This window comes from Cetorhinus maximus, unplaced genomic scaffold, assembly GCF_964194155.1.
Source record: "Cetorhinus maximus unplaced genomic scaffold, sCetMax3.hap1.1 HAP1_SCAFFOLD_455, whole genome shotgun sequence".
Lineage (NCBI taxonomy): Eukaryota > Metazoa > Chordata > Chondrichthyes > Lamniformes > Cetorhinidae > Cetorhinus > Cetorhinus maximus.
This window is the reverse complement of record NW_027596399.1, coordinates 231,830-259,166: the sequence shown is the minus strand read 5'-3', so window position 1 is coordinate 259,166 and position 27,337 is coordinate 231,830. Positions and strand designations below refer to the sequence as shown.

The 27,337-nt window shown below is 41.6% G+C and overlaps 1 protein-coding gene across 4 annotated transcripts in view; it reads right to left on the bottom strand.

Moving 5' to 3' along the window:
• The window catches only part of LOC144673727 (disco-interacting protein 2 homolog A-like), a 215,199-nt gene that overhangs the window by 20,935 nt on the left and 166,927 nt on the right, over nt 1-27,337 (bottom strand). For 3 of the 4 annotated variants that reach the window (XM_078535427.1, XM_078535425.1, XM_078535426.1), the window contains exons 15-27: nt 26,446-26,539; nt 24,858-24,977; nt 20,737-20,851; nt 19,834-19,973; nt 18,782-18,918; nt 15,268-15,348; nt 13,192-13,319; nt 12,044-12,158; nt 9,337-9,538; nt 7,370-7,479; nt 4,894-4,974; nt 3,733-3,856; nt 1,662-1,783 (exon numbers count right to left, since the gene is read on the bottom strand). In XM_078535427.1, the coding sequence (XP_078391553.1) occupies nt 1,662-1,783; nt 3,733-3,856; nt 4,894-4,974; nt 7,370-7,479; nt 9,337-9,538; nt 12,044-12,158; nt 13,192-13,319; nt 15,268-15,348; nt 18,782-18,918; nt 19,834-19,973; nt 20,737-20,851; nt 24,858-24,977; nt 26,446-26,539 (1,569 nt within the window). The remainder of the gene's footprint in view (nt 1-1,661; nt 1,784-3,732; nt 3,857-4,893; nt 4,975-7,369; nt 7,480-9,336; nt 9,539-12,043; nt 12,159-13,191; nt 13,320-15,267; nt 15,349-18,781; nt 18,919-19,833; nt 19,974-20,736; nt 20,852-24,857; nt 24,978-26,445; nt 26,540-27,337) is intronic. The other variant, XR_013574409.1, reaches the window with a different exon arrangement.

Sequence of the window (27,337 nt, the reverse complement as noted above, 5' to 3'; positions counted from 1 at the left end):
CAGCTCCTCAGTGTGAGCTCATCCTGAATTCCAACATCCCATTTAAAAAGGAAAGGAATTTATGCAGCGCTTTTCACAACCACCGGATGTCTCAAAGCGCTTTACAGCCAATGAAGTACTTTTGAAGTGCAATGTAGGAAATGCAGCAGCCAGTCTACTCACAGCAAGCTCCCACAAACAGCAAAGTGATGATGACCAGATAATCCGTTTTTATTTTTGTGATGTTGATTGAGGGATAAACACTGGCCAGGACCCCCTGTTCTTCAAAACAGTGCAATGAGATCTTTTACACCTGCCAGAGCAGACAGATTTAACATCTCACCTTAAAAATGGCATCTCTGACAGCGCAGTACTCTCTCGGTACTGCACTGGAGTGTCAGCCTTGATTTTTGTGCTCAAGCTCTGGAGTGGGGCTTAAACTCAGAAACTTGCAGTTCAGAGGTGAGGCTGCAACCAACTGAGCCACAGCCGACACGTGGTAACTTACGAATATAGGAATGGGGAGCAAGAGTAGGCCACTCGGCCCCTCGAGCCTGCTCCACCATTCAATAAGATCATGGCTGATCTGATTGTAACCTCAACTCCACATTCCCACCTACTCCTGATAAGCTTTCGCTCCTTTGTTTATCAAGAATCTATCCAACTCTGCCCTAAAAATATTCAAAGGCTCTGCTTCTAACACCTTTTGAGGAATGGAGTTCCAAAGGCTCACTACCCTCAGAAAAAAATTCTCCTCATCTCGTCTTAAATTTACACAATTATTTGGTGCAAAGGTTTTCACTTTTTCAGGAGCTGGTTTGAGAAGTTTTTCCCATTTACACTGGAGGTAGAAGATAGTCTTTCTGATTATAAACAAGAAAAAGAACCTTTTATTAAGTACGAGATCTGCATGACCATGGAACAAACTAGGCTGCTAGAATGCAAATATTGATTTACTTCTGTTTAGGGCACATGGTGAACAAGCCACAATTTAGCAAATATGTTTGAGCTGGTTTCAATCCAGGGTCTTAGTTCTAGCACAGTTGAAACCAACATTGCTATAAAGGGGTAGTATAAACAAGCTACATTCAAGAGCAATGTAAAACTGCAGCAGCTTTCTCACAGTTCCAAATTTCCTCCATGCAGACAGAAGATAGACACATGGTAGATGTCTATCAATCTTTTCCTCTGCATGTACACCAAAATAACACAGGATATGTTACGATCAGTACATCCCTCTGTATAGGCAGTACAGTGCTTCATGACATTACTTCACCAGCTATTGTCTTCCTAAAAGATGACTCCATTAGTTATAGCAGCAACATGTGGTATAACTGCGTGCGTGGGAGTGCGATTACTAATTTAAGTATGCCTCATGATATAACAAGCAGTTACTCCCTATTTACAGAAATTAGTGAGTTACAGTTCCATAAATTCTTTCATATGGACTGTCATGAGGCTCGCTCATTCAAGGGTACCAACGTACTTAATGGTACAAGATTTTTATTTAAACCTACAATATGGTGGCAAAGTAGCTAATGTTATAATTCGTATGGTTAGGAACATCAATTTCCAAAGTCAATACAGTTAATAGCATAATTCCTAAAGTTAGAGATAGCAAGATCTAAATGTAACAGCATGAAATCATCTCAGAAAAGGGTGCTAGTTGTTTGATATCATACCTCTACAATCATCTTGACAGTGGGTAAAGTGGTGGCAAGGTTCTGTGGGTGAGGGGGTCGCACAGTGACAGGCACACATCCTGCATACAGGCACCCATAGAAAGTCATTATGAGGTCGATACCTGGAGGAAGGAGCAGAATGAGACAGTTTTGTACAGTACTGTGGTCTACTGAACTCGCAGAAATCACTCTGCAAATTGAATCCATGGAATTTCAACATCTCAGAGACACAAATCATAGACAAATCACTCTCTGTTCACAATTGGTTAGGAAGTTAAATGGGGATACAGGTACCAATTCAATGGTACCCATCCGTGTCACAATCGGCACCGATTAAGTGTGGCAAATTGACTAGAGTACCAGGTTAATTGATACGGAAACAAAATTAAGTTGTGACAATTCATATCAAACTGAGAGAATCCCACTATTTCCTGCCCATACAATGCACAGGTCGAATATCCTTTATTCGACCATCCAAAAACCGAACACATCCAAAAACCCAACATTTTTTTTGAACGGCTATGAAGTTAATTTGTATGTTAATAAAGCAATGTAATATTATATTACAGGTGTAATAAGTGTTAACAGATAAGAGGTAGGGTGTGAGCGAGGTGGAAAATGGAGAAACAACCTAGTATTTGTAGAACTATAGCCAGCCTAGGCTTACTATATATATATGGTAGACCCAAAAACTGAAAATATCTGAAAACCAAAACACAATCGGCCCCAAGGTTTTGGATAAAGGATACGTGACCTGTACTTGCTTTGTCAGGTAATTTCCTTATAGTCTTACTGCTCTGACAGTATAAAACAAAGTAAAACTAGCTTTGACAAAAGGTCACTGATTTGAAAACTTTATTTCTCTCTTCATGGATGCTGCCAAATCCAAGTATTTCCAGCATTTTCAGTTTTATTTCATATTTCTAGCAATCGCAATATTTTGCTTTTGGCTATGTCTAAATAATAACTTGCACTTTGAGTTGCTGGGTTATAAAAAGTTGAACACCATTAATTACAGAATCAAGAAGTGCTGCCTGGGTCATCTGCACAGCCAAGATGCTTGAGCAAAGTGTGTAAACTGCTGGAATGTTAGTAATTTCTCCCCAAGATATTCTCTCAGGTTCAATATCACCTGGTCTGTCCTTTAACCAGACCATATCTCCCCCATGACCAAGAGTTTAATTTTACTTTCCCATCTAGTTGTGAGATAGGGGAACCTGGGGCTTGGAAACAATGAAGCCCCATGCTATGTAAACCGGTCGTGAACATCTTGCGTTTCTATCTTCTGGAAGCGGACTAACAAATGCTAATGAACAGTAGTGAGACTAGACTAGTCATGAAGTAACAAGCCACTTTATTTCAGGTACAATATACGAACAACGGAATACAATTCATAGTGAATTTTAAACTATTTTAAGATGTGGCTTGTAAACAACAGAGCAGGTCACACTATCCCTGTTGACAGGCTAAATACACTTAATAGCTTACCTGAAACTAGTTACACTAAACGTAAGCTGGGAGCTCTCAATTTCTGTGCTTAACTTTCTTAACCGATCTCAGTGTGTCTTTTCTCAGTGGGTTAGGAAGCCAAAAGCTAGACCTTTGACCCTGTCCAGCTCCGTGCTTGATGATGGTTTGTCAAGCTGCTGAACACACCTGGTACTGATCTCCCGGGTCTGGGCTCTAGGTACTCATTCCCACTGAGCTAACAACGAAGGCATTGGAAACATACAATTTATAACTCTCCATCGTTTCAAGCTGACATTGAAAGCACCATGAGTCAGTTGCCTGAATCTAATCTTTTAGGTGTCGAATTCTATTCTGCAATCCCCCACTGCGATCTGTTGTGCATTTAGTACCTCATGAGCCAAGTTTTAACGACATCCGAATGTGAAACGACCCGAAATCCTTCCTTGGCCAAATAGCGAGAAACCCCATAACACACGACTTAGATAAACGTGCAAGCATTCTGCTGCTGGAGTTACCCAATTCAACAGCAACCTGTATGAAGCGTACAAGCCCGTTTAACCACAAACATGTTTTCAAAGAGGCAGCACACTGTCTTGTTTACCTGGTGGGTAAACCAAGGCCACGTGATCCCCAGTGTTGAGGCGTCCTTTTTCTAACAAGGCTGCAGCCACTCTCTCTGCTCTCTTGTGCAGTTGTATACAGGTTGCTGTATTCACAACGGTGCCCTGGTGGGTAAAAACATAAATACTTTTAACACTTCACGATGGAAGATGAAAGTGCTGTCACAAGCTTCTCTCAAACTTTATTCTTCTCTCTGCACTTTGGTGATCAGTCCACTCCATAATTTCTAACATAGATTTTATTAGCCCCTATTATACCCACCTGTTCTATTACGTCAGCTTCTAACACACAACACACATCCCCCCCCAAAAACACCTTTTTGCCTCTCCATCTCTTTGCTCCACAATATTCAATATCACTTTAATAATATACACATTTTAAAGGATCTTCCATGTCATTGCTCAATGGAAGTATTATGATGCCCTGAAATAAAAGGGCAGTAATGATTTACTATGTAACGCATAGTGTATAATGCTGCTACGAAGGCTGAGTTAGGTCCTGTGAAGCTAGAGTTGACATGTTATGTAAACACAAGCTGCGGGCAGTGTTTAATTGTTATTTGCTCAGGAAATTTCACAGATTGGGACATATTTGTTATTTCAGAAAGCCAGGTGGATACAGCCATATATTAAAATTGTTTTGCATCTGTAACAAAGTCTGAAATTTAGTGTATGATGTTGGGAGTACGAGTGATGCATACTAGCGAGTTTCCCATGTTGTTGCTCACACAAAGTCAAGGGTGTCATGCTTGACAGCATCAGGTGCATTATACCAGGTAGAATTGCTTAACCCATGGAGGCAATAAAATCTAATTATTAACAATTTAAAAATGGAAATTTTAATCTTTTAAGTAAACACTGGGTAAATTCATATCGGGTCAGCTAAGCAGATGCATTTGGGGACACAGAATACCACTGAAACCAAAACACATGTCCTATTGTTTCCCATGAGTTATTCTCTATTGATAACTATACCCTCGAAGCCTCACTGCAGCCTGCTGGGTCTTCAGCCAATTACCAATACAACTCCAGATGAAATTGCTAGACACCACTAACTGAAAGAACAAAACAACTCTTATTCATTACATTTCGAGCTGAATTCCTTGTCTCTGAAAAATTAAGTCATCTCCCTCTGAACATACCTTGGCATTCAAGAGGAGAAAAAGGGGGTGGTCTGGTGTGGTCTGAGCACGCCAGTGCAGAACATCTGCCAAGAACAGAAACTGGGAAAAGAAGGGGAAATGTCACTGAGCAGTTAAAGGCAGTAAAAATATCAAGTCATTTGTTAAAAGACAACAAAATGCATCCTTTCTTGTCACCTGAATAATGCATCAACTTTCAAGGCAACACAAAGCAGATATCCCAAGCAGAAATCAACTCCTTAAAATAAACCTGTACTCAAGTAATTTGTTGGTAGGGAAGACTGAGCAGGTGGGTTTAACTTGGGGGTGGGGGAAAGGGAGGGGAGTAATTGCTCTGGTTTCTACTAGCAACGACACAGGAAGTGTTCAAAAATGTTATTTAAGAGGTGGCCACAAATAGCGGCCAGAGGAATTCTTGCGTCTCAATACACCTTATACAGTGGTGTGTCAAGCATCACTGAGGCGCATCAGCTGCACAAACAATTTACATACACTTGGGGCAGAATTTTCACCTCGGCAGGCGGACGCGCGCCCAACCTGCTCGAGCGTGAAATGACGCGTGATGACATCGGGCGAGCGTCCAGATGTCAACGCACAGTCGCGCAATAGTTCAAGCGGTGGGCGCACTCAAGAATTGGCAGTGCGCCCGCAGACAATTAGAAAGCCTATTAAGGCCACTAAAGTATTAATTAACTTAAATTTTTCACTGCCTGTCCATTTATAGGCAAAAAGGCCAAGCGGCCTTTGCATTTTTTTGGAAACCTCATCCACGGGCAGGATGAGATTTTCAACATCAAATAAAAATAAAATGTTTTAAATTTCATTTATAACATGTCCTTACTCATGTGAGAGAGTCACATGAGGGGACATGTTTTATAACATTTTAAAAATCTTTATTTCTAATTTTTAAAGCTCTTCATGTCCTTGAGGCAGCCCTAACCCTAACCCACACAGCTAAGCACTGCAGCATGCGTTTCACGCTGGGCAGGCCTTAATTGGCCCGCCAGCTTGAAATCGTGGTCCGGCCCAGATTGCGGGTGGCGGTTGGCTTCCCGATGGCCCCCGCTGAGCCCGCCCGACAAGAGCAAAATTCTGTCCTTAGAAACAAACAGCAGAATGCAGCAGCATGAGCAGGTGGCTTTCTTCTAGCCAGGAAAGATTAAGCTAACAATCACGGCTTTTGGTAAAATGCCTTCCATTTTGAAGGCAGAAAGCCAAAGTATTTTATTCCCTGGGTTTGGAACAAGAAGATTTTTTTTCCCCCCCGCATGCTGTTAACTCCTGATATGAAGCTCGTTATTCTCAGAGTATGGTGGTCAGTAACTCATAGATTCGTAGAATCGTACAGCACAGGCGAAGGGCATTTGGACCATTGTGCCTGTGCCACCTTGAAGGTGCTATCCAGTTCATCCCACTCCCCTGCTCTTTCCCCACATTATTGTGCAAATCTTTCCTTTTCGAGAACACATTTGAAAGTTACTACTGAATCTGAATGCCAGCACATTTCCAGGTGGCGCATTCCAGATCATAACGACCTCTACCATATAAAATGTCTCTTCATTTCCTCCCCATCAGCATAGTTTCCATCACACACATGCTTTCATATTTGGTTAAAACTGAATATTGCGTCAAGATGTTAGTTTGAAATGATCTTGCGGAATTAGTTTGTTGTTCGCGATCCCAAGGTCGGTCTGCATCCTCTTACTCGGTTGGGGACAGAAAATATAAGGATTGAAAATGTTTTCTGCTTTCCTCGGGGTTTATAAAAGCAGAGGTTTACAGATTGTTTGCAGACAGCAGCTTTGCAATAAATGTATACCTGGCAAATCATTCCTTTGAATCTATGTAAAGATACCAAAATAACGAGAACAATCTTTACGGATTGCTTTTTGATTTGGTGTTACACATGCTGTCAAACCACAGGCTACTGCTGGCTCTAATACATAGGAGCAATTCACCAATTTTGTGTGCGCATTTAAAATAGGAAAAGAAAATTACAGGGAAAGAAAAACAGAAGGGATTTCAGGTAAACCTCTTCGACTGTAACACAGAACTTCACCCTAGCCGTACCAAGTCCTGTTCACTCAACACCCACTCTCGCTAACCTACACTGGCTCTTGGTCTGGCAATGCCTCGATTTTGAAATTCTGATTGCTGTTTTCAAATTCCACCGAGGCCTCGCTCCTCCAACCCTCCAACTCTCGGAGAACTCCAATGTTGTTTTGACGAGCAATTCGTACTTTCTGCTGGAATGGGATCGTTTTTCCTTGAACTCGCAGTTCTGTTTCAAGGCCTGGAATACATTCTGAAATGCTCTTGCTGTGCATGATCCTTAGGACAGACAACACCCTCAAAGTGCACTATATTTCATCTTATTGATCACGTAGCATAAAACTGATAACATCCTATGACCGGAACAGAGTATAATACAGTACGTATTCAAATTACCATTCTTACATTATACTAGAATCCATACCTTTCGAGCCTGATCGTTGTCCTCAAACTGGGTGACATCCCTGCCAGAGGCCTGCGCTATTCGCTTTCCTGCCACAAGGTTACCAACTATCATGGAAGCAGGTCCCACCTCTGCATTCAAGAACAAATAAGAGGGTTAAAAAGAACAGTGGAAAGGAAACAAGAAAGTAGAGAGTTACTTTTCAACATTTTAGTCAGGTAGTCTGTACCAAAACAAAATGTTCTTCCACTGAACTGTAGTTATCAATTAACTGTTTCCCAGGACATATTACTCACAATTAGTTGTTTGGAAGTACACAACTTAAGTATTACTGAAAAAAAAAGAGACATGTCTAAGCTTTTCATCTTGCACTCACCAGGACACTTGCAGGAATACCAAATATAAGGGGAGAACAACAATTTGTACTGTATGTGAAGAGAATGCTAAGATAAAAGCAAAAAACTGCGGATGCTGGAAATCCAAAACAAAAATAAAAATAAAAATACCTGGAAAAACTCAGCAGGTCTGGCAGCATCTGCGGAGAGGAACACAGTTAACGTTTCAAGTCCGTATGACTCTTCAACAGAACTGTTCTGTTGAAGAGTCATACGGACTCGAAACGTTAACTGTGTGCCTCTCCGCAGATGCTGCCAGACCTGCTGAGTTTTTCCAGGTATTTTTATTTTTGTTTTGAAGAGAATGCTGATTGGTTGGCAAGTGGCGTTGCCATGGAGAATGCACCAGTACAAATTGTTTTCCCCTTATATTGGTATTCTTGCGAGTGCCCTGACGAGTGCAAGACGAAAAGTTTCAACATGTCGCTTTTATCAGCAATACTCGCAATTAAGATTGGAAATTTAAATCACTGACACTTGGAAGATGAAGGGCTAGATTTTATTTTATTTTTTTCCTGAATTTATATTTCTTATTCCATCGCCTCTTTTAAACAGATGAAAGTTAGGGGTTAATGTGTACAATTCCACCACACCCACAGAGGAATCAATACGTTACAAGACTCCAGCACTCCAACACAAATCTAACTGAAAGGGGTAACAAGCTCTCGAGGATTCCACCCCAATGCAGCCAGGTGGGAAGATAACTATGTTTCATGGGGTACTCTACAATGAGGTATGCAGGTAAGTCAATGACTCATCCGCACAAAATCTACTAACGTTTACCCGAAAGGAAATCATCCAATTTAAGAAGTGATCGATGCTCACTTAATGGTTCAGTCTGTAATTGCAGCAAGGGCTGTAAAACTGCACCACACAGAAGAAGCAGGTTTGATCACTGACCTGTGCTGAGCCGGCTAATCTCAGCTCTGTTGGGAATCTTAGAAACCCTCAGGCTAGAGAAGTGAAAAATCGACCAAGTTTTGAAACATGGTTCTTCTGTAACACCAGCCAGGAAGTACTGATGTGGACATCACCTTGGTCGCTATAGCCTAAATTTACTGTCTTAGCTCATAGTTAGGCAATTCCCACAATAGCACAAGGTGCTGTGGACAACCAGTTAAGCAGACAATTGCATCCCTAATGCCACAAAGAGAAAAAAAACGAAGAATACAAATTTTAAAGACTTGATAATTTTAAATATATTGCAATGCACAAGCTTAGAATCTGTAGAGAAATTGTGAGATTCATAAATTCATCTTCTAAAATCACGAAAAGCAATTTCCCTTTTAACTTAGATATATGAGAGAAAGGGGCAAGAAAGCATTGTTGGATAACAAAATGAAAAACAGAAAATTATAGGCTAAGAATTTTTTTTTACCGTTTACATGGTATTTATAGAGTTAACACCGGTGCCTAGTATGTGTGTTATTTAGCTTATCAACTTCAAACTCCAAGCCTACCGACAGCGCATGGGAGTGTAACAGCAGAGCAAAAAAGGAAGCTGTGCAGCACAGGACTAGAAATGAGGAAAGACCTTTATTCGCAACAAATTCACAACTGCAGACCAAACACACTATGGCAGATCACACCTACCTGGCTGTTTCTGCCTAGGCTTAGGAAGGTTGGTGACACAGGTGTGGGGGCACATTAAGACATTACATGGGTGCAACATGCCCTCCAGAAAGCGCTGTTTGGTCTCAGATAGGTGGATGCCTCCTAAAGGAGTCTTGGGAAGTGTGTTGGCAGGTACCAGGGCCAGGCAGTACACTCCTACCTGATGAATACTGTCGATAGCCTGGAAGAGAGCAACAGAAGGTGATTATCATACTTCTGATCTGAAGAATCAAACTTTGCCAGAGCCTGTGATATAGCAAAAAACATTTCCTCTTCATTAGCTTCAAAGGAACGTTCAATCAGCCGCTGACAGCATTCTGCAAGCCTGCCGCTGGTAGTGTCATGGATGTGTAATTATATTATCATAGATTTTGTAACAAACTGTAATATCTTTTTAAAATTGACAAAAAGAGCCTTAAGACATGGCTCCCAGAAGTAACACAACTTCTCTTGTGGATTCCAACCGCTGACAGCCAGACTGTCCTTATCTCAAGAAGGATCACAAGGCACTTGAAATGCAAAGACGCCTTGAGCTACATAATTGAATCTCTTAAAAGGTGTGAAAATCCCCTTTACCTCAGAGGGAACAGGAGACAGGAAGAACTTCTTTAAAAGACTGCAATTTAATTGACTTCTTTGCTCTGTGGAACAATGGCTCACCTAAATTAACATAGCAGCCATCTTGCGTTTTTTGAATTATAAAATGGGCTGCAAGAAGCCATTTCAGTGTGGCAGTTTTGAAAGACACTACCAGCAGACAGCTCTCGGCTAAAACTCAAGAGACAGCTGGGTTCTCTGCCACTACAGAGGAAGGAGCCCTGAAGGAAAACATCCTAGAGCTGCTAAAAAAGGAAGCCAGGCAATCATCATGTTTCATACTGGCAGAACCCGTAAAAAAAACGACCCTCATTTACTGAGTCCAGCTGTACAGGCAACTTTCGACAGTCAACTAGCGAAGCCATTGCGGCTACTGAATTGGACTTCAAGTTTCAAGCCCTTCACTTCAGAAAGAAGGAATTCAAAGCAGCAGGCCCGCAACAATACTTCACAGCGACTGATTTGAAATCTCAGCTTTAAATATATTTTTCCTTTATTTTCATTTTAATCTTTGTATCTACAATTTCAGTTAATAACTTTATCACTTTTACCTAACTTTCAGCAGACGTCTTTGTAATAAGCTTTTATCTTCTTTCGAGGCTAAAGCTTGACGGCTGGGTTATTTTTAATTGAATCACTCAAATTAAAAGGGGGCCACATACACAAATCCTTTCACAGGCCACTTTAAGGAAATGCCTTTCATGTGACAGTGGAATGGCCTAATATCCCAAAGCTGAATGAAGTATTCCACTCATGATATTTACAAAGTTCTTTGAGATATAGGCCAAGAAATTGCTGCTGGTGACATTAATGAACACTTACATTTGTATGACATTCCACTGCGTACTATTTCAATATAAATTGCTTAATCCATATTAAAATCATGAACAAAGAATATGGTACAAATAAATATTTATTGACTGTTAATAGTGGTAACTGTAACTCCCAGGCGATGGAAACAAAGGTGGGGTGTAAACATTGTGCTTCATTTAATTTCTAATTTCAGTACAAAATCACATTTTACCTGAGCTGCTAGATCATTTCCCCATCAGCTTACTGAGGTGGATACAAGTATATAACTTTTTTGAGCAACCAAAACTGTAACAGCTGTTGCAAATACAATACTTTGTGAGGCGATTATTTTTTAAACTATCTCCATTGATTTATGATAAAACCGAATGCCCTGGAATGGGGGATGGTGAAATCATACTAAACTCTGCCCGGATACAAGCCCATGTGATTTGGCTGTCATGGGGAACAAGGCCCAGGACGAAACCTACAGAAAAATCAAGTACCCGTTTTCACACTTAAAAGAGGGGTAAGCCGGTCTTTCTGGACACACGCATTCAGACTCCAAAAGACCAGGAGAGGCGAAGTGCAGGAAAGGGCCGTTATGTGTTAACCACAGAGTAGGGTGCAGAGGAGAACTGATCTTCTGTTTAAAAAGATGGGACTTGAGATTTAAGGGCCAAAGGAGCCGCCGGAGTGGGCCTTGCTGCTGGAAGTCAGGTCGGGGATGCTCAGAAGTCCGAGTGAAGCGACTTTCAAAGGAAACTGGACGACTCGCCCCAGTGCAGCAGGCTGAAAAGCCGGGAGGAATGCGGAACTTAATCTTCAAGACTACATAGCTGTTGAGAGAGTGGTGCAATGTACAAACGAGTCGTATTTTCGGTTGAGTTAATTATTTAATGGGGAAGTAGCTTCTCTGTCATTTGGTATATGAGGTGCCTACTAAGTAAGGTTTAGTCTATGTGATTTTAGTTTGATGAAGTAGAAGCCTTGAAACGCTAAATCTTGATGTGCAATTCCATCAGTCACTGGGAAATTCTCTTTCAGTCTCTATGGGGATCGTAACACATAGATAGGGCACAATACCAAATTATACACAACACCATATTGCTTTCAAATAGAATCTTAAGCTAGATACAAAATAAAACTTCAAAGAAAACCAATGAACATTTGAAATATTTGCAGTGCTTGAAGATCTTTGTGGGTGGGATTAAAAGCCTTTCGCAGGTGGCCATGTGCTTTAAGTACTCTTCCACAAAATCAAAACAGCCCACCTCCAGAGATAAGACAGCTTAATTACCTGCAGGACTCTGCTCATCCACTGGAAACTGTCTTCCTCAGATGCATCTGGTCGCTGCTCTGCCACCAATACAATGCGTTCGTCATGCAGTACATTCACTGAAAACACTGCTATCCTAAAATAGAAAAAGGGGCAAAATAAAAAAATTAAAATCCTGTTTGGGAGTATTTGCATATTGTACGATACAAGTAATTAGACTCTTTGCTTGCAATAAACCATATAGACACATCACAATGGGAGAACATCACTCAGTTTATAGTGTGACTGGAGAATAACTTCGCAAACTCATTGAAACATGCAAACAGTTTTCCCCTGGCTGTCTCTGAAAATCAGTTTCAAATTGTGGAACCGGGGTGAGGGTTCAAAGAGACGTACTGCCTTTTCACAGTTTTACATGGAAACAAGAATAAGTTGCCTCTTTAGTTTGTGGCTGTTTTTGTTATCCCCCACATGACACAAAGCACAGTCTGTGTCAGACACTCTAGCGCTGAAAATTACTTCATACCTTCAAGAAAAAAGGTGTTAAAATGCAGGCAGCACATTTCCTACTCTCAACATGAGTTTATCACTACATCACTTCAGTTTCAACCCAGTGGACAAGAATTTGGTGGTCTGTCACCTTCTCCCTTGAAACCATTGCCATTCAAGCATATTTCACTATTCATTGCACGTAAAGCTTTCTATTTGAAGATGCACTTCAACTCATTCAATAAAAAGGAGTGGAGACAGAGACACCAAGATGTTGCAATAAGGCAACGGGTGTATAAACACTGGACTCTTCAAGTGCTTCAGCTGTGAAACGGAAGGTAGTAAAGAAGTTTTGTATGAAGAGGCTGTAATCTAAGGAATGAGTAAGGTCCTATCAAAGGTTACTATGTCTCCTCTTTAAAGACAGATGATCTGTGTGATGCAACCTCACACAGCCAACCTCCGATGGCCACAAACTACCAATTTTTATAATAACATTTAAATTACTAATTTAATTCTGTAAAACGCACGTGGGATATATAAAACAGAATTAAAAGTATCAGGGTTAGTAATACAGAGAGACGCATGGGCGAACTTTGCTGGATATGCAAATGAGCTAAAACTATTAGCTGTACCCTTAACAATGAGATTATTAGATCCATGTTTGGTCCTTTACTTACCTTCCTCTGTACACAAACTTCATGGGCTCTACTGCTAATGCTGTTGCCACAACATCATCTGCATTGTGCCTACGCCCACTCACCACCATTAGGCCATCCATCTTGCCTACCACAAAGATTTGGTTGCCCTGAAGCAAAAGAAAACAGAATATAATCGAAGCAATGTTCATTCCATTCAGGTATCTGCTGGTCAGAATCAGTGCCCATGAGTATGTCAGTGTCTGGACTTTACCACATAAAACAGAACACACAATCTGTTGTCGCGAGGCTATGCCCCTTTATTTTTGAGAATGTGATTTAAACTTTCAAATGACTGGAAATTTTGCAATTTGAAATGAGACAGAACAAACTACAGGTTGAGTATCCTTTATCCATAAATCTGAAATCCTAACACAAACAAAAACTGTACTTTTTTTTTGAACCTCGTTGACCTTTAGCCCAGGAAAGTCTAGTTGTTTGTCTGCATGGTTTACCTCGCCATTTCTGCGGTGAACATGTCAAAAAGAAACTTTTTCAGGTACCCTGTATTTATCATCAGTGACACATCTTACTTTTGTTGCCGTTTTAATTACTTTAGACTATAACTAGCCTAGGCTTAAGCTATTGTAATGTAAGTTTATATGCAGTATCCGAAAACCGAAATGATCTGAAATCAGCCCAGGGATTTTGGATAAAGGATACTCGACCTGTACTTATAAATGCAAGGCCATCTTCCAAGGTGAAGGTGAAGTAACAAACAAGACACCCTCAGGGGAGTGTGAGGAGAGAGACATTTCTTGTAATTCAGAGACCCATCGAACTCGTCACTGTCTAAAGAAGAGGCATTAAAATGCAAAATGCTGGACATTGAAACAATGGCTGCTACAGACAGACACATCCAAAAACTCTAGGAAGTACACAATGGGTGAATTATAAGAGGCCAGGCTGGAGCCACTGCAGAGAGATAGCAATAAGGTTTTCAGCAGCGGAAACAGGCTGAAAGTAAGGTTTGCTCTCTCTCTATCTCTTTTGGAACAAGCGTATTACCTGATTCAGAAGCCAACATTACTAGAAATCTCCCAACGAACCAGTGTCTCATAATAATTGCAACATTTTTCATTTTGTAGATAGCGCACAGGGCAGCCACATTTTCCTGGTATTGGGCGGGTGTAATGTATTTCATTACACTCCCGTCTTGTGCCTTACAGTGGATGGAAAAAATTGTAAGTCAGGAGATAAGTCACCTGCCTCAGGATACCGAACCTTGGGTCTGTTCGTGTAGCCAAAGTATTTAGGTGGCTGATCCAGTTAGGTTCCTGGTCCCCACAGAGTGTAGATGGTAGGAAATTTGACACTGCTGATGCTATTGAATGTCAAGGGCCATGGTTAGACTCTCTCGTGTTGGAAATGGCCATTGCCTGGCACTTTTTTGTGGCACGACTGTTACTGATCACTCAAGTTGCCCAGGCCTCACGGCATGTGGATACAGACTATTAACTGGGGAATTAAGAAAGGAACTAAACACTAAAATCATCAGCAAACCACCACCACCCCCCGCCGCTCCCTCTTGTCCTTACAACGGAGGGAAGATAGTTAATAAAGCAGCTCAAAGTGGTTGGGCTTAGGATGCTACCCTGAGGAACTCCTGCATCAGTTCCTGGGGCTAAGATGTTTGGTTGAACAGAGAACTTTCACTGTGCCTTTGTGGTGTCTGAATTTGATGGCTAGATCAATGCTGGGTGGTCCATCTAGTTTTATTCACATTATACATTTTTGCAGTGGTTTGATACACTTGAATGGCTTGCTAGGCCGCTTCAGAGGGCAGTTAAGAGTCAACCACATTGTTGCGGGTCTGTGGCCATACCCGCTAAAGACTGTAGGTTTGCTTCATGAAGGTCAAGAATGAACACTTTGCAGTTTTTAATGACAATCCAATAGCTTCATGGTTGCCATTACTGATGTCAGCTTTTTACTCCAGGTTTGTTTTTTAAAAATAGATTCCGTCCTTGAAAGTCACAGCAAAATAAACTGAGAATGAAACATGAACACTTCAAAATTACTGTATCCAGTCAATATAAAACAAATACATTTCCTTACAGATCCTAGAAATCCCAGTAAATTAGTCCTGGTGAAGACATGTTCAGTGATGGGGGCTCCTCCAGCATTCACTGGCACAGCCTAGAAAACAGTAAATAGCAAAAGTTATCCCAACATCATTCAGAAAGCAGCAATCAGTTCACAGAAATTTGTTCTAACCTAGAGAAATTAGTGTTTCCAATATGCAAGATTGTTGCGTTTTGGGACTCTCTCTTTTCTTTCGGGCAAGGTGGAAGAATGAAGTGGGTTATGTGACCTGTTCTGAATTCCAACAAAACGCTTGAGTGGCTTGGCTGTTAAAGGTTAAAGGGGGTCCAGGTTGTCTAACTGGGAAGAGGGTGAAAGATATTCACACCTGTAAGTAATGACCTGAGCAACTGTGCTGACGGAGAATAGACTATTAGTCTCCAAGTCCCAGAGAGCTGTTAAAAGTGTCAGGTTTTGTAATCAGTTATACTTTAAACTGTCTATTTAACTCCAAGATAGAATGAAGTTGGAGGTCTAGAGGATAGCTAATTTGTATTTCTACCTGGATATAAGGCCCATGTGATTCACATTGCCATTAACTTGGGCTTTGAGAGGGGAAGAGTCCATAAGAAGCCATTGTAGGATCAGGTTTTCCTAAAATATCACTGAACCTCACTGGTAAAATCCCAAGACAGAGAGAGAGGGAGGCAGCAAATCTCTATTGCTCTCCATGCAGGATGCAGGTGGGAGCCCCGGTTGGACTGAAGAGACAAAGTTCATGAGGGTTTAAACTAAGCTGGAAGATTTGTCTAGCTTTGGCTAGAGAGATTCATCCCTCACCATGAAAGTCAGATTTGGAAGTAGAAGTTATCCGGCTGGAAAAGGAAAGAGCTGAGAATAGCACTGGACTGATCTCCTGGAGCATGGAGTGTCTACTTATGGGTCAGGGTAAAGGAAAACTGTGGAAGGAGACTTGCAGTTGTTTTAACTGTTAAATGTGAGATCTTTTCTGTGGTTTACAGTATAAGTTGCCTACTTAAACAGTTAAGTCAATGTTACTTTTTTAAGTTTGTTACTTTAAAAGTCTTCAAATTTAAACCTTGTCATGTGATCCTTTCAACAATTTACTGGAAGTTCAATTATTTTTAAGGAAGTTATCGATCTCTATGGGGATCATAACACTAGACAGGTGTAACTAAGATCCAAACTAAAATATTGCTAAAGCAACATAAAGTAACAAGGGTAAAGCATTAAACACAAGTGAAGGATCAAATGCTTCACTTGAGAACTCAGCCAGGACGCAGATGCACTTCAAATGCTTTTGTATGTAACACATTTAAACTTTTCACACTTGCAATCAAGTGATATTCCTCTCAGCCTCTTCTGACTCATTGTTTGGCTCTGGCTGCAGCCTCTGTGCTTTCCTGAGAAGGTACTGGGTAAGGGTTCCAATGCAGTGTGAAACTTTCCATTCCAATGCTGTGGGTGACAGGAAGCATTGGGAAAATAGTTTTGGCTGAAGAAAATAATAAACGTGGGATAATTTAATTGGTGCCACTGGCATCATCTGAAGCTTGGAGGACTGGCACAGCCTAACTGAGGTTGAAAGGGAGCGGCCAGGGATCCCAATATGATCACCTACGCTCCCTTGGCCAGTGCCCGCGTTATGAAAAGCAGAGCAAAGCAAGCAAAGGCCTGGCTGGAGAATGAATTCACCAGGTCCAAGACTGTGTCCATGTTCAAGCCTGCAAGAGCAACTACTCTCCCCCACCCCCCCTTGGTGCAATGCAAAAAATTCATTACAGGTGACAAATGATATGCGCAACATAATCCAAGTCTCCAGCAAATAAATTAAATCTGGCATCTGGATGTCAGCATTCCTTTCCAATCACGCCTTTTTTTCCTGACTGTGTCATAATAAATTTTAACTGGCACATCTTGGAGAAGAGGAATTCCCACCATCTACTCAATTCTCTCCCTGGCTGGAGGTTGAAGCAACCCTCCATATGTCACAAAGAACTAAATGCTGACATCCAAGGCTAGGGTGCCTTTCCAATGATTTTTTTCTATCTTTGCAAGTTTTGTAATGCTTAAAAAGAACAAGCATAATAATCGGAGGAGAATCTTGGATATCTGGTATTGTAGGTTCTTCTGGACAAACTGGACAAATCTTGAAACGAAGTACTGGCATTAACTAGGATGTTACTTTTTTTTTTAAAAAATGATGGATATTTCCTTAAGTTCAGTAGCACTGACTGGTCCCATAAGATTCCAATAAACCAAAATGGGCCTTTTACCTACATTTTACAGATAAACACATCAAGACCCAGACATTGAACAGAGAACTTGTCACTGTGCCCCAGTTTATAATGGGATATATCACGTGCCAAACACAGGGTCTTCTCAACTGCGGGACAAGGAAAAATATATACCAGATTCTGGCTATAAACCACTAGGCACATTTACTGAATCTGTAGCAGGTAAATAAATACTCAGCACAAACTATTAATAGTAACAACACTTCTCTAGTGTAATCATGACATTAAAGCTCTGTTCCTTTACTTCATAGAGGGCCAAAGGCTGCATCTGAGTTGTTGACCTAACCTTCATCTCTGCTTGCAATGCAGCCAAGATATAGCTCTAAATTTCTAGAACAAGGGATTTCCCACAGCTCCATGAGGTAGTCAGGATGCTATTTTATTTGAATTGGGTGCCTTGATCCTTTTTGTAGAAACCAATTAACGTGTTTCAATCACTCAGTAAATTAACACATCCATGCAGCTATTAGGGATACTGTTGGACAGCATAATGCTACGGTTCTGCAACTAACAGGCATGAAAATCAACTTCTGCTCCACAAGAACTAACTGATGCAAACTGATATCTGTGAAATGGGCCTGACAAACACTCTTGCTGTCCAGTCAGGTGATAAAGGTAAAGCAGCACTTACCTGCGCTGCTAAGATTAAATGCAAACCATCAAGGGAATGGAACACAATCCATGCTATCAAACATGCTGGAACTTCATTTTTGTTTCACACAGTGTATCAAATAAAGCACGAGAAGATCGAGCTCAGAGGCCAGAGTGGTAATTGCCTTGTAATAAACATTGGGCACCATCTAAGTCTTAAAAACTACCAAAAAAACTTCCAAAATGTTTCTCACGTGTCAGTGCAGACTCGATGGGCCAAAGGGCCTCTTCTGCACTGAGAGATTCTGTGAAAATCATTAAAAATCAACCCAAAAAATTCAGCTCATGTTAAAAGGAACTTAAAGCAAGATATCGTCAGCAGTTTAAAAGAAAGCTTCTCCCCAGTGAAAGAGCAAGTAGGTCAATAGCTTGTGGGCACACTACAAAAATATTTGAGGGTCCAGCAGGTGTAGGTGAGGGGGAAGGGAAAAAAAACCTAAATGCAAGTTTGAAAATTTTAAAAGACAGCAGTGCATTGTCCCAGTGGATGGAGGAACTTTCCAATTTGGATGTGAACAATGAATGAATGAGAGGAATTAGCATGCGCTTTCAGCAAAATAAGCAAGTATTTCAAATACCTCAAATACAGTCTTTGTCATTCCCGGCAGCCCATAGTACGATGTCCCTGACGCACGCGAGCTCACGCAGATCTCACCAATCTCATCTGTCTTGCAGAGATGTGGGGTACCTTCAAACTTTACAATACACACCAATGCTGAAAGGCAGGTAGACGGAAAGAAAGGGTACCAGTTGTCAGAAACATCAACAACAACCCGAATTTATATAGCGTCATTAATGAAGTAAAAATTTCCCAAGGTGCTTCTTGGGCGACGTTAAACAAAAATTTGATGCCAAGTCACATAAAGGAGGCATTAGAGGAGATGGTCAACAGCTGAGTCGATGAGGTAGATATAGAGCACCACCTTAAAGGAGGAAAGAGAAGTAGAGGGGGGCGAAAGCTAACAAAATAGTGGTCAATTCCGCTATTTTTTTATACTGAAATGTCTTTGTTATTGTTAACTTTTACACCTCAAAAAGGTTTGCTGATATACTTCACAACACAAATTGCCTTATAGTTCAATATATTTTTTGTTCATGACAATGGGTCAGTAAATTCTATGGCCTAGAAATTGGTTTGTGCAGTTGGCCAATGCAAACTGGACACAGGGAACAACCCCTGCACCAGAACAGGTATCAGCTAGAGAGTATTTCAATTTTAGGCAGTCAACATGACGACGATGGTCCAGGGAGGTGGACGCAGGGAAGAATCAATCAAAAGAGAGGGAGGACATCCAGGAGAGGGAGGGAGAAGCAATGACCAGGAGAGTAAGAGAATGATTGAGTAATGGGGTGGGGGCAAGAGGGTGATGGAAATCGAGTAGGGGCTGGCAACAGTCTTTGGCACTGCAGTGGAGTCAGTCAAATATTTGATGCATAGGTCAGAAAAAGTAATTTTAAAACTGTCTACAAAGGGGTAGGCAGTTTTAAAAATGCCTTTTCTGACCTAAGCATCTAACATTTGACTGAATCAATGAGATGTAAGTGAAAATCAATGATAAAAATAAACTATACTGTTCTCTGCAGGAAGCATCATCAATATTAATGAACTCAATTAACAGAGGGAATATACCTCCAGGCATAACAGCACCCACATCTTGGACAGTAAGAACAGAGAGCTTTTCCTCCGTGTCCATGCGTATGACTCCATAGCTCAAGCCATTCATGGATAGCACCATTTTCCCTGAAAAAGGTCCTCCTAAGTCGCCAGGTCTGAAAGGAAAGAGAACCCATTACAGTCACCAGGTTATCCCCAAGTCACATGGTGTTTCACATAGTGATCTCTAATCCTTTAGATACATCAGATTCAAATCATGATTACGTAATCCTGTCTAACAATCAGCAGGCAATCTGAACCTGGTGGCTGCTCAGCTATTAACAGGGATGTGGAAGGGCTCACGCCAACACTGATTCGTCCTTCTTCAGCTCCCATACTCTTACACATCCAAAGCCAAAAGGATTGAGACATTTTTTTTTTTTATTCATTCACAGGATGTGGGCTTCGCTGGCTGGGCCAGCATTTATTGCCCATCCCTAGTTGCCCTTGAGGTGGTGGTGGTGAGCTGCCTCCTAGAACCACTGCAGTCCATGTGGCGTAGATACACCCACAGTACTGTTAGGGAGGGAGTCCCAGGATTTTGACCCAGCGACAGCGAAGTAACGGCGATACATTTCCAAGTCAGGATGGTGATCAGATTTGAAAATTGCCCATGATCATTCCTCTACACCCAAGATCCTAGGAGGTCAAAACAGCACCTCCAAATCTTACTGCAGCATCTATGAGTAAACCAGGAGAAATCACTGACCGCAATGATGCTGCTCACTACCCTTTATAGATATGTAGAAGAGAGAAGATATATTTATATGCAATGTATTTTAGAAACATCGCCACACTCAAAGGCATGAAGGCAATACTCAAAGACATGGAGAGGCAGTGAAACCCTAGGATTCTGACACTGCAAAGAGCATTCTGTACCTGCGAATAGCCACTGTCAGAGCTTCTGATGAGCTAGCACATGGGCAGATCACCTCAGGGCGTAAACCACGTGACTGAAAAACATTCACAAATGCATCGCAAGATGATATTGACCCTGCAACAAAACAAGATGTTTAGTAAGGAAACACTATTTTGATGAAGAAACTCATTAGTATTAGGCAAACAATAGCTTATCATTTGATCGGCAAAGATCAAAGAATCTTACTGCTTTAATAAGGTTACCTGCTCAATTCACAATACAGCAGAGTCTCAAATCCTGCTGTCCAAAAACCAGATTTTTTAAAGAATATTTTTAACTGAGTAAAATTTTTTTAAAACTTAGCTGGATAACTTGGCTAGGCACTGCATTGGCTCAGTGTGACCCCTGACTAGTTATCCCCTTTATCATTTGCGCACGCCGGTATATTCCCACACTCAGTGACCCATGACCCCACCCAACCCAGCTTGACCCAAACCGCCCATGGCCTAAACCACCCGGCCAGGAGATCTAAAATCTGGTATGGCCTCAGTCCCGAGGTTGTTGGTTTTGAAACCACTATCTGTATAAAACTCTGTGAAACACATGATCTAATAGTATAATATAGTGAATCTATAAGTGCACTATCCAATGGAGCGGTAAGATTGTGGGCCCATATCGAAGTTTCCTCACTTAGGTCCAATTATTAGATGAGGGGGCCAAGTGCCAGCCAGACAGATAACAATGAGAAGGGAGAGGGGAAGCAACCAGAGAACCAAGAGTCTCAGCGACTCCTGTACATTATCTAGCAGCCAGCAACAAATAGCTCTGGTAGAGGCTTAGGATTAAACTGTCTACCTCACTCCTAGTTGTGAAATAAAGCCATAGATTAGAAATTTAGAAAAACAACTTATACAAGCACATGAATTTCTCCTCCTCCCCGCCACTTCCATTGACAGGAATAATTGGTACTGCATAAAGATATTGAAACAGAAGGTCAAGTCAAACTCAATTCAGTTTTCCTTCTCTAAACTGTCTGTATTGTAGTTCATTGTCACTAGATGTCAGCATCACACACACTCAGTCAATGCTGCAAGCTTGCACATGCTCTTCATTCTTGGGAGCCAGTGTTTCCTCTTCACCTGCGTTTCTGTTCAGCTGTTGAACGCTGCTGGCAAATGCCGAGTGCCTACTTGTGGCTTATCCTAGGTGGCATGGCTGAAGTGGCCATGTGGTAAGTCAATAAAGTCAATAAGCATTTTGTCACTCCACTGACAACGCACTATATTGAGGGTGGTAGCTTCAGATTATTTCACCTTCTTGCTCCATTCAATTCTGTGCATCAGGTATTCCTGCCAATTCTTGATAATTTAATTCATGGGTTTTTTTTTTAAACAGGAGTTTCTCCATGGTGAAAATGATGGAGTTTCTTGTGGGGTGGTGGGGGGAGAGGGAGGAGAGGGAGGAGGGAGGGAGGGAGAGAGAGAGAGAGAGAGAGAGAGCAGAGCAAGACCCTGCAACTTGCCCAAAGAAACCTCCCAATGTTACCTCAATTAGATATAACTTTGGTGGGTAAGACTAGCTTGTAGGCTACATGCCACTGAAGACTTTTGAAGAGAATTTGCTATCCATGGATCTTAAAAGATCCTCAAGAGGATTCTAAGAGATTTGTATCACAGTATCGTTTACAGTGCAGGAGGCCATTCAGCCCATCGAGTCTGCACTGGGTCTCTGAAAGTGCATTCCACGCAGTCCCATTCCCCCTGCCTTATCCCCGTGACTTTGCACATTCTCTCTTTTCAGGTAGCAATTGGCATCAGATTTCTCAGGCTGGCAAAATATGTGCTGTAGTGTAGCATCAATGAAAATGTCTTTATTTATTGATTTATTAGTGATTTGGTGATGTTTTTAAAAAAAATGATAGTGTATTATTTTCCTTTGCCATTATGCTGCGTTTCAGGAAGTGAAATAGGGGCTCCCCCTGAAGTGCAGCAGTATTTGTAGGAGTTCCCCCAGCAGTATGCTAGTATTTGAAGGGGCTCTGTTGCAGTATATCAATATTTGTAAGGAACCCCAGCCTTTGTAGACAAAGTTGCTCAACGTTAGTTGGGATCCTCCTCAAACTATTATTTACAGCTCATATTTATTGCAGATCATTTGCTGGCAATAACCCTTCTCAGAACAGTGAGCCAGGAAGTTGTTCACATCCTCTGCCCCGTATATTATTGGAAAATTAGCAGGTTTACTGATTAGTGGTATGCAGCAGGCGGTAACGTTTCTTTGTGATGTTACTGTGGTGGAAGCAGTTGATGTTTGTAACTCAGAGGATGTGGAGTCAGAAGCTCAGCTTATGGTCACATAGGATGCTGAGGTTGTGAACAGTCTGGTTCAGCCTGAGAGCATGACCAAGGACAGTGATGAACTTCGTGGCAAAGTTTGTCACAGGGGCTTCAGTCTTCAAATGTTTAGCTGGAGGAAAGAACAAGACTGGATGCCCGGCTAGCAGCTTGCCACAGACGGGGAAGGGATGTGACAGGGAGTAGAGAGTTAAAGCTAGGAGTCATGAACATACATGTGGAAATTGACCCTACTTTAGTAGGTGATATCACAAAGGAGCAGCATGTAGACTCGGAAGAAAAGCATGTCAAGTTTTGATTTTTGAAGTGTTTTGGAGCTAACAGTGGAGTAGGGGTGAGCTGGCAACCGCTGGCAATAATTAGATAGGTATGGCTGGGGACAAGTGAGAGTAATCTCACTGACCCACACAATGGAGGAGGGGTTTTGAGGAGGAAAGTGTGATGGACTGTGTCAAAGGCAGTACAGAGATTCATGGAGGACAAAGGGGAAGAATGCACCAGTCACAATGGATGTCTTTCATGGCTTTTTAAGCAAATGGCTCTGTAGCTTGTAGGGAAACTCAACTGAAGTGATAGATACAGGGAGTTGCGCTAAAGGTACACATGGATTTGGGAAGAAACAACATATTTGAGGATTTGGGAGGAAAGAGGGGCTAGTAATCAGATTGCAAGGATAGAAAGGTTGAGGGGGTGGTAATGATGATTTTGAAATGGAGGAAGAGAGTACCTGGGTTGGCAGCCATTTACAATGCTGGCTAACATGGGGACCAGGTCTAGAAGTTGGCTATTCAACATCTTCCTAGGAATGAGCTTGAAGAAGCAGGAGGTGGGTCTCATAGTCAAGATGAGCTTGGAGGAGGCACACAAGGAGAGGGTGGAAGGAAACTAGAGAAAGACACATTCAGTGCTAGGACAGGGGAGAGCTGGTGTTTTGGACCGGTGTGAAAGGGGAAGGTGAGATAACAACAATGATAGGTGAACCAATAATATCAACCTCAGTGACAAGTCAGTCGAAGTGTGCCTCAGACTTGCTGTTTGAAATGAGGATTTAAGGCTGGGATAGCATGATTTAAAGAGTTTGTTGGTGGTTGAAAAAAAAAAGCTTGGGAGTTATCTTTGTTCTCCAGGACAATCCAGGAGCAGTGGGTGGTCTTGGCAGAGGAAGGCGAGGCCCAACAGTGCTTGATGTCGTCCAGCCAGATCTCAGATGGATGGCTGGACTAGTTGTTCACCAGATGTACTCAAGCTTGTGCCCTTTGTGCTTGAAGGAGTGAAGGCGGATTCCACTCCATGGGAAACAACTGGGATCGGACAGACTAGAGGCTTTCCGAGAGACTAAAATTTTCCACGGGCAAAGTCATCTTGGATGGAGCTGAGGGGATGGCTGAGTTATCGACAGCTGTAAGGCCAAAAGCTAGGCAGCTGGGAGTTTGGAAGTGCAATTATAAGTGATTTAGGGAAAATTGATTTCAAAAGATGCACGCAAAAGGAAGTGGAGTTAGAAGGGAATGTGGTTGGTCACACGCTCTTGTACATACGAACATATGAATTAGAAGTAGGCCATTCAGCCCATCGAGCCTGCTCCACCATTCGATTAGATCATGGCTGATCTGATTGTGGCCTCAACTCCACATTCCGCCTACCCCCGATAACCTTTGACTCCCTTGTTAGTGAAGAATCTATCTCCCTCTGCCTTAAAAAAATATTCATTGACTACGCCTCCACCTTGTGACAAAGACTTTGTTGGTAGAGATGGCGAGAGATGACAAGGTAAACTGCATACTTACATGGATTTGCACCATCTGCTACAATCAGCATCCGCAGTGAGCTGAGACTTACATCCCTCTGATCCCGCTGAGCTAAGAGAGACCAATGCATGTCCCGAGATTTTACCACAGCAATGTGAGCTGCAAGGCAATAAAGCAGGATTTGCTGTTACACTCCAGTGGCTCCAGACCTCTTAACATTAAACGTACAAATTTGAAACTTATATAATCCTAAAATGAAGAAGCTGCATTAATAGTAAATGTTTAGTCCACATAACTCTACAAGAGTCAATGCACACGCTCGAGTAGTGGTTCTCAAACAGTGGCACTGATGGGAGGAATAACTGGGGCACAGCACTTAAAATATACTTTTGAACAGGGTCTGCCAAATCTTCCACAATTTTGCACCACTTCAATTCTGATAAAATGGCTGATGAAAAGCCTCTGGGGCTCATTGCAGGAGAAACCTTCAGGTCATATTAGGGAACTGAAGTGTTGCTGGTGCCAGGTACAAAGTGAGCTGCTGCTGCTGCTTAAATTTTCACATTGTACTTATCATTTCATTGTGGTAAGTGGAGCAGAACTCTACGTTCAGCTCAGGTATATATTCACCTCTCACCCCAAAAATGTACTCTTTGGCAGAACAAACGATACTCCATTCTAAAACTAAATCTATATGAATAGTCGTTGGGTAGTACAGAGCTTGAGCACTGCTGAAAAAAGACATTTGTCGAAGCTTTACATCTTGCACTCATCAGGACAATTGCAAGAATACCACTGTCAGGGGAACCAACATTGGTATTCTTGTGATTGTCCTGATGAGTGCATGACGAAAAAGCTTCGACAAAATGTCTTTTTTCAGCAATACTCAAGTTCTTAATCTATATGCCTAGTTGAATGGCCTCAAAATGATACGACATAGCACCACAGGGCTGAAAGTCAAGAGGTAAATGGAGTGAGAGTGGGAAGAGACAATGAAAAAAGTACATAAAACCTGGTAAAATATTCTCATTTAATGCAAGGACTACTCAAAAAGTGTGAGAAAAAAAACTCAAATTTTCTGTTGAAAAGCATGCATCAAGTCTCCTTACAAAATAAGGGTTGTGCCTCCAATCCTTGCATCCTCCTTCAGACAATCCCAAATCCATGTATGAGAGATTATAACATTGATTGGAATTTTAACCTTCCTGAAGTGTGGTGTCCAAAATTGAACACAATTCTCTAGCTGAGGCCAAACCAGTGTTTTATACAAGTTTAGCATAACTATGTTGTTTCTGCATTTTTTATTAATAAAGCCAAAGATCTCATATGCTTTTTTAAATAACCTTCTCAACCTGCCCTGCTACCTCCAAAGATTTGTGTACATAAGTTCATGATGGAAAAATAGCAAGGAAGCATATGTCAATAGATTGATATGAACTAAGGTGGGATGAGGCTCATATGAAGCACAGCACCTGTTGGGCCAAGTGGCCTGCTACTGTGTTATAAATTTGAAGTAAAGCAAGTTCACACAAATACAAAATTGTACATAGCTGACAGCAGAGTGTGAGGTGGGCTGAGTGACCTCCTTTTGCTTGTTCCGTGCCTTCTGACATTGTTATTACCTTACCTTTGTAGGAATAAACTTTCTGTATCCAGGAAAGAGGGTTCACCTTCATCAGAGCATAGGGAATGCTGATCACATGCATCCTGTTCATGACACTCTGCCAACAAGATGTATAAAACATCGGTCAATGGTGCTGCAATGTCTCAAACTGCACACTGATTAATGACTGACAACTAACTAATGACCATCATCTTTGGGAAGAGAGGTAAGCAGGGTTTAATTTGGCTCCAGGGTGACATGCCTGCCAATGAGGGTTCAGACCCATGTCAACCTTCTGTAGTTGATTCAGCAATGTGAAAACTGAGCCAAAGATGCAGATAATGACTAACCAGCTTGCATGGTGCACATGGGCCTTGAATGGGTAGCCATATCACTAGGGACTGCAAATAACCAACAGATAAAGCAGTACTTGCTGGATAAGCCAGGGTATGCAGTTCTGGTAAGGAAATGGATAATTCCAAATTAATAGAGTTCTGAACTGTTCAGATTTACTTTCTGATTAAAGGAGAGAACTGATTTGGTTTCATGGCGAGACTGCAAACAGACTAACTGGGAGGAGGTGAAGATAGGGGGAACCTCAGCCAAGTAATCAGTGGAGGGACACCAAAAAGAATCATGATTTTGAGCACCATTGTTAGAGGAACTAAAATGAAAACAGAAAACACTGATCGTGTTCAGCAGGTCAGGCAGCATCTGTGGACAGAGAAAGAGTGTTAACGCTTCTTTTTTACTTCAGATTTGCAACATCTGCAATAGTGTGCATTAATAAGGATGAAATTATGTTTTTAGTTAAAGGGCTTCTAATAAGGAATAATAAACACTCTGTGCTGTTGGCCAAGCCTTGATGGTCTTGAGACAGTTGCCAGTGAATGCCACATTAATACATGCAGTTCTC